The sequence below is a fragment of the Pleurodeles waltl genome, chromosome 6, assembly GCF_031143425.1.
Source record: "Pleurodeles waltl isolate 20211129_DDA chromosome 6, aPleWal1.hap1.20221129, whole genome shotgun sequence".
Taxonomy (NCBI): Eukaryota; Metazoa; Chordata; class Amphibia; order Caudata; family Salamandridae; genus Pleurodeles; species Pleurodeles waltl.
In genome coordinates this window covers 107517545-107530433 of record NC_090445.1, presented here as the reverse complement: position 1 = coordinate 107530433, position 12889 = coordinate 107517545, and the positions used below count along the sequence as shown (strand labels likewise).

The window sequence follows — 12889 nt, the reverse complement described above, 5'->3', positions numbered from 1 at the left end:
TGGTCAGAAAATGCACTATGATAATTCCAACCTATTGATGTGTTGTTATATGAAAAATATACATAGTAAGAGCAGTGTGTGCAAGAAGAAAAGCGTGCCTAAGAAGATTATTTCAGACCATGATCATGCAAGTTGACAATCAGAAGGAAATATATTCAAGTCTAACTTCAGCAAGCTCGAGTTCATCTGCAGACCTTTACCAGACTGAGAGCGATCTCACAGCCGGTACTAAATTCTCAATACTAATCACTTGTGTGTGTTGGTATGTTTCTTGAACCATATAGAATTCAGGAGCCCAAGTTTACCTGGGAGGAATGTTATGTTCTAAAACATACAAGCAGCCTTACCCTTTTAAGCTGGTCTATAACCACATGATTGTCTCAGACGAATGAATATGAATGCCATGCTGGAGACCAATGAGTAGTCAAAGAAAAAGAGGTTCACTCATCAGCGAGCTTTCCAGACAGTGTCACCCTCCTCTGTCCATGCTGTTCCCCCATAACACGAATTAAAACATTTATGTGTGTGTATGAACACAAACTGTTATTCCATGTGTTTTTACATAAACATTCCCTTACCACACCGCTGTAACACCTTCCATCCCCAGGAAGACCATAGGTCATGCTCCTGGAGATCGCCGCTCACCTCTTTATAACCAAATATGATACGCCCATCACGGTGCAGTACAGCCTGGAAGGTAAAAGTCCCAGCATCCTCCTTCCCATGAAGATGCACACGATTCCACTGAGCCACAAAGATTGTCCCTGGAATAGAGTATGAGAACTGAGCCTGGACCTGAGCACAAATCATGGGAAGCACGCTACACGAAAGGAGGCAGTACATGTGAGTCTACAGAAGCTGAGCCTGGCCAACAGCATGAGACATCAAAGAGGGGAAGAAAATATACTGCACACAGCGTGGGGATCAACGCATAGCATTAATGGAAAGGGCACATTATTACCTTCATATTCCGTTCTCGGCACAGCATAGGAAATACTCAAATTTCAAGGTGGGCGGAAGGTATCAGGGTAAGATACAATTTCTTAACTATTCATTTTTATCAGAGTAACCATGCTAATAACCACTCCTTTAAGATGTTTCACAATTTACATCTACCTTGACCACGGGCTGTTTAGAGTTTCATCCTCCCAGAATGCTCTGATCTCCTTGTTTCAGACATCACACACCTACTCAGTCCAGGTCTTCCAATCAACAAGACAAATTCTTTATTCCAGTCTAAGAAACATCATTTGTTGAGAGACATTTTTGGGAACATGTGAATATGGTTCTGGTAAGGGATTCTTATGGTTAAACAGCATTGCATCTCTAAAAAACAAGATCCTCCTCTTTAAGACACCAACATGGCTTGGAGCTTTCGGAGGCTTTAGGTTAGATATCACTCTATATTCAGGTGGTTCCCTTAACAAGTTTTCAAATGTGCTGTGCTAAGTTGTAAAATAAAGAACACTGGGATAAGGTAGAATACTATCTTTCCTCATCAGGGCATGAGGATATATCTACACTAGGGTTAGGTGTTCCCATCATCTCCATCTAATTATAATCTATTATAAGGATTTTCCCAGAATAGCTTGAAAGTTAACCTGCAACTTCAGTAGCCTTGTAAAGTGTGGCTGGTAGAATACTGTTCTCTTTGCATCAGTATCATAGAGCTGACAAGGATCATTCCACTATTCCTCCCTTCCTGACACCAGCGCAATAGTATTGGTTCTAATATGCACTAATAACACCATAGAAGAGGTTAATGCCAGCAAACAAATGAATACCAATCCAATCCAGCATAAAAAGTACATATGCATGCACTAGACATGATTCTTTGTTTGGTGACTCATCTAAGAGGTGAATCATTGCAGTTAAACAGACTATGGGGGTCATTATGGGCTTTTCTGTCAACCGAAGTCCCGACGGTCAGGTTGCCGCCAGTGCGGCTGCCTTCTGTTGGCCCCATTAAGAGTTTCCCGCTGACTCATAATGGAGGCGGCAGCAATGCTGTAGTGGGTAGGGTGCACCAGCACCGGTCGCAAGATTTACTGCCTCCAAAGTGCATGAGCAGTGGAGGGGCCCCACTGTCGTACCACCACGGCCGTAATGTGTCAGTCGGACTGCTACATTGGTGGCGGTCCGACCTCCACCGCGACCCTGCCTGTCTTAGAAGGTAAGTATTTTCTCTTCTTGTTTACAATAGCACAGGACATTGTTGATATTCACTCCATTTTCTAAACCATTCTAACGCAGAGACATTAACCTCAAAATTATCTGGACCCTACAAATATTTTTCAGATCCTCAAACAAGCTTAAGGGGGCACAAATTATTAGAGAAACCTTCATTGCTATTTGGCTGTTTCATGTATCTAGAACTACTACTGCTTATGCAGATATATCAAGGGCAAAGTCGATGTCTCTCTAGTACCGCATTTATTTAGATTTGATATACAAGTTTGCAATCTGAGTTTCTCCCTCTATTTTTCCAAACCCTCTGCTTTAGATACCAACTCTAGGGTTGATGATCAGTCCGGTGATGCTGTAGTAAGCAAACTATATGGCTTATCTTTCCAAAATACATAAAATAACCAACTCTCCTTTGGTTCCATAAACTAGCCTGAAGGGGCTGAACTTAGGAGTGAGTTACTCAAAAAGTGACTCACAAAGTCATCAGTTTTCTAGACAACAAGTTTCATCCGTCAATAGGGACTTGTCTAATGTCCACCGCATTGCTCTCTCTGTCCTGCTGGCATATTTAATTTGATCAAGGGGACAAAATGATCTGAAAAGGGATTATGCAAAATACTTGAACTTCCACTAGCCCATTGATGTGAGGTTAAAATAAAATCAGTCCTAGAGGCCGAGTTAAAGCTTTTTGAAAAGCAGGTAAAATGTTTGAGCCTGAGGATGGTCTACCCTCAAAGGATCTTGTAGGGCCAAATTTCTAATAAACTTCACCAAAAAGCACGAAACTCTAAGTTTGTTCTGGGACTTATTTTTACGTGATGTATCCATCTTTACATCTTGTATGATATTGAAATCTCCTCCAACCACCAAAAGACCGGGGAGTCAATTCAAAAGATTATATAATTACTGCAGTGACGTTGTCTTGTCTTCTATGGGGCCACAGAAACTGACCAGGTGCACATATTGCCTTTCGGTTTTAACACTAAGGGGGTCATTCTGACCCTGGCGGTCTTGGACCGCCATGGCAAGAATGACGGAAGCACCGCCAACAGGCTGGCGGTGCTTCATTCCCCATTCCGACCGTGGCGGTAAAGCCGCGGTCGCAACGCCGGGGCCGGCGGTTTCCCGACGATTTTCCCCCGGCGGTGATAATCCACCAGGGCAGCGCTGCAAGCAGCGCTGCCCTGGGGATTATGACCCCCTTACTGCCAGCCTGTTTCTGGCGGTTTACACCGCCAGGAAGAGGCTGGCGGTAAGGGGTGTCCTGGGGCCCCTGGGGGCCCCTGCACTGCCCATGCCACTGGCATGGGCAGTGCAGGGGCCCCCTAACAGGGCCCCGGCCTGCTTTTCACTGTCTGCATGGCAGACAGTGAAAAGCGCGACAGGTGCAACTGCACCCGTCGCACGGCCGCAACACCGCCGGCTCCATTAGGAGCCGGCTCCTGTGTTGCAGCCTCATTCCCGTTGGGCCGGCGGGCGCAAACATGGTTAGCGCCCGCCGGCCCAGCGGGAATGTTGGAATGGGGGCCGCGTTATTGCGGCCGCATGGCGCCCGCTTGGCGGTGCCCGCCAAGGTTGGAATCACCCCCTAAGTACTATCCATCTGGCATGGGGATCTCTAGAGAACTGATAAACTTCCCCCTAGAATTCCTGCGTTATCAAAACAGCCACCCAATGTACTGCCACACTAGCCTGATGTAAAGAAGGACTGAGAAATAAAGCTGGTTTGTTTTGGCAGGTTAGCATGTAGCTTTAGGTGGGCTTCCTGGAGTAAAATTATCTGTGCCTTAGAAGACCTCAGCCAGTGAAGTATGGCCCTATATTTAATTTGATTGTTCACCCCATTCGCATTACAAGAGGCAATTTTGAAGCTTTTACTAGCCACCACACTGAGTAACCTCTCTGCCTGGCCCCTTATCCACTTTCGTTGTTGTCCCTTGACTATTGCTCAAATCCTCTTCTACCTGCTGGCCCGGCCATCTGGATTCAAAGACCTCTCCTAACCTTGTGTGTATTAAAAGAGGGAGACCTTCCCCCACTTCCCCACCGACTTTTTCTTTGCCTCCCAGCCCTAGCCCCCACTGTGCCCCACCCCTCACTGCACTCCATGAAGCCCAACCCATGATGGACTCCCTCCCCGAAAGTGCACCCCCCTCTCTCTTGTGCCCCTTAGCCCTCCCTTCCCCTGATCACCTGAAATGGAGTGCATTGGCATGGCACTCCTTGAACCTGCACCTGGGGGGGGGAACAGCAGATGAACATGGATGGACATGAATTGATAAACAGAATTATGTTAAATTCTTCCCTATCCTCCTGAACAATGTATATCTCAAAATCAAAAAATCCTAAGCTTCATTGGATTTGATTCCTATAGCTTTCCTGGCACTTCCACTTTTTATTGACTGCAGGAATCCTTTTGCCTGATCGACGGATTGGAAGATGTGAACATGTCTCTTATGAAACACCTTGAGTTTAGATTGCTGAATTATACCCGTGGGCGCCCCTTGATTCTTGAAGTCATCAATCAAACCTGTAAACTCTCAGCGGCACCGAACAGCTGTAATAGACATATCGGAGAAAACTGGAAAGGAAAAGTTATCAGCAGAATTGTAGTTTTTAGTTGTAATAGCATACAACAAGATTTGCTCCCTGATTCTGAAGTCGCCAAAGTTCACCAGTATAGTATGTGGGTATTTCGCACTTGGAGACCTGATTGTTCATACACGATGCACCTGCATGATTGTAGAATCCGTGCTTGCTGCAGCCTTGTCCAGAAGGGTATGCTTACAGATGAGGTCTGGGACCAAATTGTTGATCATGGATCCTGCTTCAAAATCTTTAGGTATACCAGCGAACCTTAGGTTTGAGTGTTGCGATCTGTTTTCTGCTTCATCCAATTTTAAGTGGAGTTATTCATGTTCTGCCTGAATTTTTGATATCCCAGTTTCATGCTTATTGTTTGAATCCTCCAAATCCCAAACCCTTTGATCCACCTTGGGCATGCGAGAAAGGTAAAGAATGCTGGTATTAATTTGACCCAACTGTTCGTTTGTGTGGTAATACCATTGCCAAACTCACCAGGACGTTGCTTAATGTCGCGTTCTGGCTACTCCGTAGACCCACTGATTGATCTCTCAATTGACTCGCAGGCTCGTATGGGGCCCTCTCTCTTTTGGACCCTTTCGGATTGCCCATCGAAAACAAGGGATATGTAGGCTTCCCTTTAGGATAGTCACCAGTTATTAAACTAGAGGACAGAAGGGGGTTCCTGGCACCACACTGTAGCCTTAGCTGGTCTTTGGAGGGAGAACGTCCCCGCTCAATGCCTGAAGCGGACTGGGGTGAGGGTTGTTGGTCTACTTCTAGTGTTCTTGGTGTTTTTGGATCCACAGGAGAAGTTACAACGTGCGTTCCCTGTTGCGCCAGCCCTTGCCACGGCTCCCCAGGACCGTTGTCTAACTGAGTCTCTTTACCTGAAAGCGCTTTAGACCCTTCAGTCGTTGCAGACATTTTCTGACTTTTTATAGATTTCAGAGCTTTGCCCAAGACTCGTGCTTTCAATTATCCGTCTCAGGTAATGAGTTTCATCTTTTTTATCACAGTCTCTTACTGGGGGATTCTGGAGAGTCGTGAGGGAACTGCAAGCCGCATCTGTGCTACAAAGACCGCTTCCGCAGTGTCTCTCAGCCCTCTCCACCTGCAGAGCAGCCTAGAGCTACCCTACCAGCTGCTTCAACTCCTACTGATCCCCACCGAATCAAAGCTGACTAAGATCTCTGGTATGTGAAGAAGATCGCAAGCATTGCTGGTCTCACTTTGATTATTTATTTTTAGGGTTAAAGGTCTCACACATATCTGCTATGGAGCAGCAGCGTAGTCCATCAAATCAGGATGTAACATATCCTGGACTGTCTTCACCAGACCTCTTTACTAGTAGGCGGGGGATGTGGGTCAGCTTGACTTGGCTTGGCATCATGTATTGCTAACTAGGGTGAAAATGGCTTGCCCCAATCCATCACAAAGTTCAATACGTGATATGGGAGAACCACATTCGCTGTCTTAAAGTGGTAAAAATATTATCCAATTTTCCCCAGCACACTGCTCCCTCTATTGTCGGTGTCCTACTGCCATTGCTGACCACCTGCATGCCGCCAGATGCACAAGCCACCTTCTCTTCCTCCCCATCTTGCAGCGCTCACTGCCCTCTTCTAGCGTGTGCCCCGAATTGATGGTTGCGTCGTGCATGATGTTGCGCTTCCAACAATGTGCCTCTACTTCTGACTCCGCTGCTCCGTGTTCCGCTGATTCTCCATCCTGCTAACCCACTGGCCATCTTGCTGTGACCCAGATGCAGATTCAACCCTGAAGCATGACGGGAACTCCACGCGGTCTACCATCTACCTACTCTCAACAATCAGTTCCAGGCATTCTTATTTGCACCCATCGGGTTGACAGAAGTAAAGGAGGCTATCAAAAACTACCCTAAAGGGAAGGCCTGTGGGAATGGTGGACTGCTGGCCGAGGTATATAAAGCCCTTATAGAACAGATTGCTGGTTTTCTAGTCACTCTCTTTGATGACATACTCAATGAAGGCGAGGTACCCAGCTCCTTAACTGGGGTGATGATCATTAGCTTTCTCAAGAAGGATAAACCAGCCAAATAACCAGACTTTTATCGCCCGATTAGCCTTTTGAACAATTACAAGTTATTCATGAAGATTTTGGCCCCCAGAATTACTCCGCTAGCTCAGGGTGTGGTCCATAGGGATCATTGCAGGTTCTTTCCGGGAAGAACTGTTTCCACTAACATCAACTTTCTGTTACAGGCTATAAATTATTTCACAAAAAAACAAGATAAAGGCTGCAATAATGATGTTGGACGCGGAGAAAGATTTCGACTTAGTTGAATGGGAAGTTCTGTTTTCAATCCTGCATAGGTTCACTTTTCCCCATCAATTAGTTAGGCTACTTCAAAATCTATATCTGAAAGCTGAAGCTAAAGTGTTAGCTAACGCACATATAATGGGTACTGTGACAATATGTCGCAGTGCTTGCCAGGGACGTCCCTTGCCCCCCATGCTTTTTGCACTTATTCTCGAGCCCCTTGCAGCTGCTCTGTAACAAGACACTTCTATAAACATCCCATTGCAGGACCCTCCCAAACTAAAACTATTTGCTGATGATATGATTTTGTATTTGTAGGAGGCTGGACTGGCTTGTAGTGAGTACCAAGGGGTACTTGCACCTTGCACCAGGCCCAGTTATCCCTTATTAGTGTATAGGGCGTCTAGCAGCATAGGCTGATAGATAATGGTAGCTTAGCAGAGCAGCTTAGGCTGAACTAGGAGACGAGTGAAGCTCCTACAGTACCACTAATGTCACTTGCACAATATCATAAGAAAACACAATACACAGATATACTAAAAATAAAGGTACTTTATTTTTATGACAATATGCCAAAGTATCTCAGAGTGTACCCTCAGTATGAGGATAGCAAATATACACAAGATATATGTACACCATACCAAAAATATGCAGTATAGTCTTAGAAAACAGTGCAAACAATGTATAGTTACAATAGGATGCAATGGGGACACATAGGGATAGGGGCAACACAAACCATATACTCCAAAAGTGGAATGCGAACCACGAATGGACCCCAAACCTATGTGACCTTGTAGAGGGTCGCTGGGACTATTAGAAAATAGTGAGGGTTAGAAAAATAGCCCACCCCAAGACCCTGAAAAGTGAGTGCAAAGTGCACTAAAGTTCCCCAAAGGACATAGAAGTCGTGATAGGGGAATTCTGCAGGAAAGACACAAACCAGCAATGCAACAACGATGGATTTCCAGTCGAGGGTACCTGTGGAACAAGGGGACCAAGTCCAAAAGTCACAAGCAAGTCGGTGATGGGCAGATGCCCAGGAAATGCCAGCTGTGGGTGCAAAGAAGCTGCTACTGGACAGTAGAAGCTGAGGATTCTGCAGGAACGACAAGGGCTAGAGACTTCCCCTTTGAAGGATGGATCCCCCAAGCCGTGGAGAGTTGTGCAGAAGTGTTTTCCCGCCGAAAGACTGCCACAAGCCTTGCTAGCTGCAAGTCGTGCGGTTAGCGTTTTTGGATGCTGCTGTGGCCCAGGAGGGACCAGGATGTCGCCAATTGCATCTGGGGACAGAGGGGGCGTCAAGCAAGACAAGGAGCCCTCTCAGAAGCAGGCAGCACCCGCAGAAGTGCCGGAACAGGCACTACGAAGAAGAGTGAAACGGTGCTCACCCGAAGTTGCACAAAGGAGTCCCACATCGCCGGAGACCAACTTAGAAAGTCGTGCAATGCAGGTTAGAGTGCCGTGGACCCAGGCTTGGCTGTGCACAAAGGATTTCCGCCGGAAGTGCACAGAGGCCGGAGTAGCTGCAAAAGTCGCGGTTCCCAGCAATGCAGTCTGGCGTGGGGAGGCAAGGACTTACCTCCACCAAACTTGGACTGAAGAGTCACTGGACTGTGGGAGTCACTTGGACAGAGTTGCTGGAATCAAGGGACCTCGCTCGTCATGCTGAGAGGAGACCCAGAGTACCGGTAATCCAGTTCTTTGGTGCCTGGGGCTGCAGGGGGAAGATTCCGTCGACCCACGGGAGATTTCTTCGGAGCTTCTAGTGCAGAGAGGAGGCAGACTACCCCCACAGCATGCACCACCAGGAAAACAGTCGAGAAGGCGGCAGGATCAGCGTTACAGAGTTGCAGTAGTCGTCTTAGCTACTTTGTTGCAGTTTTGCAGGCTTCCAGCGCGGTCAGCAGTCGATTCCTTGGCAGAAGGTGAAGAGAGAGATGCAGAGGAACTCTGATGAGCTCTTGCATTCGTTATCTAAGGAAATCCCCAAAGCAGAGACCCTAAATAGCCAGAAAAGAGGGTTTGGCTACTTAGGAGAGAAGATAGGCTAGCAACACCTGAAGGAGCCTATCAGAAGGAGTCTCTGACGTCACCTGCTGGCCCTGGCCACTCAGAGCAGTCCAGTGTGCCAGCAGCACCTCTGTTTCCAAGATGGCAGAGGTCTGGAGCACACTGGAGGAGCTCTGGACACCTCCCAGGGGAGGTGCAGGTCAGGGGAGTGGTCACTCCCCTTTCCTTTGTCCAGTTTCGCACCAGAGCAGGGCTAAGGGGTCCCTGAACCGGTGTAGACTGGCTTATGCAGAAATGGGCACCATCTGTGCCCATGAAAGCATTTCCAGAGGCTGGGGGAGCCTACTCCTCCCCTGCCTTCACACCATTTTCCAAAGGGAGAGGGTGTAACACCCTCTCTCAGAGGAAGTCCTTTGTTCTGCCATCCTGGGCCAGGCCTGGCTGGACCCCAGGAGGGCAGAAACCTGTCTGAGGGGTTGTCAGCAGCAGCAGCTGCAGTGAAACCCCTGAAAAGGCAGTTTGGCAGTACCAGGGTCTGTGCTACAGACCACTGGGATCATGGGATTGTGCCAACTATGCCAGGATGGCATAGAGGGGGCAATTCCATGATCATAGACATGTTACATGGCCATATTCGGAGTTACCATTGTGAAGCTACACATAGGTAGTGACCTATGTGTAGTGCACGCGTGTAATGGTGTCCCCGCACTCACAAAGTCCGGGGAATTTGCCCTGAACAATGTGGGGGCACCTTGGCTAGTGCCAGGGTGCCCTCACACTAAGTAACTTTGCACCTAACCTTTACCAGGTAAAGGTTAGACAAATAGGTGACTTATAAGTTACTTAAGTGCAGTGGTAAATGGCTGTGAAATAACGTGGACGTTATTTCACTCAGGCTGCAGTGGCAGGCCTGTGTAAGAATTGTCAGAGCTCCCTATGGGTGGCAAAAGAAATGCTGCAGCCCATAGGGATCTCCTGGAACCCCAATACCCTGGGTACCTCAGTACCATATACTAGGGAATTATAAGGGTGTTCCAGTATGCCAATGTGAATTGGTGAAATTGGTCACTAGCCTGTTAGTGACAATTTGGAAAGAAATGAGAGAGCATAACCACTGAGGTTCTGGTTAGCAGAGCCTCAGTGAGACAGTTAGGCATCACACAGGGAACACATATAGGCCACAAACATATGAGCACTGGGGTCCTGACTAGCAGGGTCCCAGTGACACATAACAAACATACTGAAAACATAGGGTTTTCACTATGAGCACTGGGCCCTGGCTAGCAGGATCCCAGTGAGACAGTGAAAACACCCTGACATACACTCACAAACAGGCCAAAAGTGGGGGTAACAAGGCTAGAAAGAGGCTACTTTCTCACAAACACCCCCCCCCCCAAACGAAGGACAATAAGGCTAACCTTGGCCAGTTGAGACTTTATTGTCTAAGTGGTGATAAGTAGAGAGTAGCTCTGCAATAGACTGGTTACTCCCTTTATCATCCATTATATGGTTACTTCCCTGTGGGGATGTAAACCACCCTGTTTGAAGTTTTTTAGCTAAGCAACAATGTGAAGATGTATTTTCAGAGTTTCTATCAGTAAGTTTTAGTTTAGAGCAGTGGGAATTGTCCACTGAACCTATTTGTAGTGATGGAAATGCCAGACAGGGATGCTGTCTCAGTAAAGCCATAGCTGGGCAAAACCTTTGTCCATATGGCTGGAAGAGAGAACAGGGATGCTGTTTCTCTTGAGTTGGAGCAGGGCAGGTATGCTGTCCTATGAGCTCCACACTAGGGCAGGGATGCTGTCTTAAGTGTTGTGAGGCAGTGCAGAGTTTCTGCACTAAAGTTTCTCTGGGAGGGTTGGAGGGATGCTCCATGTTAACTAAAATGGTGCTCTTTTTCTCACCAATGTTAGTTATCCAACAGAGAGGTACTTCCACCTCAGGGAGTACAGTTTTGCCAACTGATGATTCCCTTGGAACAGGTGCCACCCCAGGAGAGGTTTCTCCCACCACAGGAATGGTATCCTGAATGGTAGGGTGGTTAGGGGATACTGTGAAACCCTTTTTACCTGTTGATGGAGAGGGATCCTGAGTTTTCAGGCCTTCTCTCCTTTGCTTTTTCATTTCAGTAGAAATGAGAGGGAACAATTCCTCAGGGATGCCCAGCATGGCTGCATGGGCATAAAACTCTACATCAGCCCAACCTGAGGCCTCTAGGTCATTACCTAAGAGACAGTCTACAGGTAAGCTAGGTGATACTACCACCTGCTTAGGGCCAGTAACTCCACCCCAACTAAACTGAATTATAGCTAAGGGAAGAAACTTAGTGGAGTTATGGACATCAATAATTTTATACTGTTGTCCAATGATGTGTTGTTCAGGATGCACTAGGTTTTCAGTCACCAAAGTGATACTGGCACCTGTGTCCCTGTAGGCCAAGGCCTCAACACCATTTATTGAAACTGTCTGCCTGTACTTATCCATTGTAAGGGGACAAGCAGCCAGTGTGGCAAGGCCAATGCCACTAGGTGTGACAGAAACTGTCTAGGGACTGACTACCCCAGTTTCTACTATGGACCCATAAGTGAACCCAACTACACCCTTAACTTGACTGTTGCCAGCAGTCCCACCACTAGTACCACTACTGCTAGGGGCACTAGAGCTTGATGTATTAGTGGTGGTAGGCTCAGGGGGTTTACCTGGACAGGACTTATCCCCTGGCCTATGGCCTCTATTTTTACACACAAAGCACCAAGGCTTTTTAAATTGTGTAGGTTGAGAAGAAGAGGAAGAATTTGTTTTATCCCCACCCCCTGAAGAGTGTTTAAGATTTGAAGTGGGATCTTTGGTTTTACCCTTGTCCCCATGCTTATCTTGAGATTTTTCACCATCTTTCTTCTTATTTCTTATTGTTCTCTTTGTCACCCCCTGTATGAACTTTTCTGTTCACCCTTGTTCTGACCCATTTGTCTGCCTTCTTTCCCAATTCTTGGGGAGAGGTCAGATCAGAGTCCACCAAGTACTGGTGTAACAAATCAGACACACAATTATTAAGAATATGCTCTCTCAGGATCAAGTTATACAGGCTGTCATAATCAGTAACTTTACTGCCATGTAACCACCCCTCCAAGGCCTTCACTGAATGGTCAATGAAATCAACCCAGTCTTGTGAAGACTCCTTTTTGGTCTCTCTGAACTTTATCCTGTATTGTTCAGTGGTTAAGCCATAACCATCCAGGAGTGCATTCTTAAGAACTTTGTAATCATTGGCTTCATTTTCTTTCACAGTAAGGAGCCTATCCCTACCTTTTCCACTAAATGATAGCCATAGGATAGCAGCCCACTGCCTTTGAGGGACATCCTGTACAGTACAGGCCTTCTCAAGTGCAGCAAACCACTTGTTAATGTCATCCCCCTCCTTATAAGGGGGAACTATCTTGTGCAGATTCCTGGAATCATGCTCTTTTGCAGGATGACTATGGGGAATACTGCTCCTGCCACCATGGGTTTCTAAACCCAACTTCTGTCTTTCCTTCTCTACTTCTAAGGTCTGTCTATCCAAATCCAGCTGTTGCTTCTTGAGCTTCAGTCTGGTTTGTTCCACTCTCAATCTATTGAGCTCCCTTTCTAACAATCTGTCATCAAGGTGGGTGGGAGGGACATGTCTTGAAACAGAAGTATGGTGAGAATGGACAGAAGGAGACCTATCCCTTACAGAAGGCACCCTAACAGCTTGGTTAACAGAAACCTCACTTCTACTGTGGTGAGAAGGAATGCTCTTGTTATGATGTGAGACAACACTATC

General features: G+C 46.8%; 1 protein-coding gene across 5 annotated transcripts in view; it reads right to left on the bottom strand.

Moving 5' to 3' along the window:
• PLXDC1 (plexin domain containing 1) overlaps positions 1 to 12889 on the bottom strand; it is a 358840-nt gene that overhangs the window by 184089 nt on the left and 161862 nt on the right. For all 5 annotated transcript variants that reach the window (XM_069237474.1, XM_069237470.1, XM_069237471.1 and 2 more), the window contains exon 6: positions 646 to 764. In XM_069237474.1, the coding sequence (XP_069093575.1) occupies positions 646 to 764 (119 nt within the window). The remainder of the gene's footprint in view (positions 1 to 645; positions 765 to 12889) is intronic.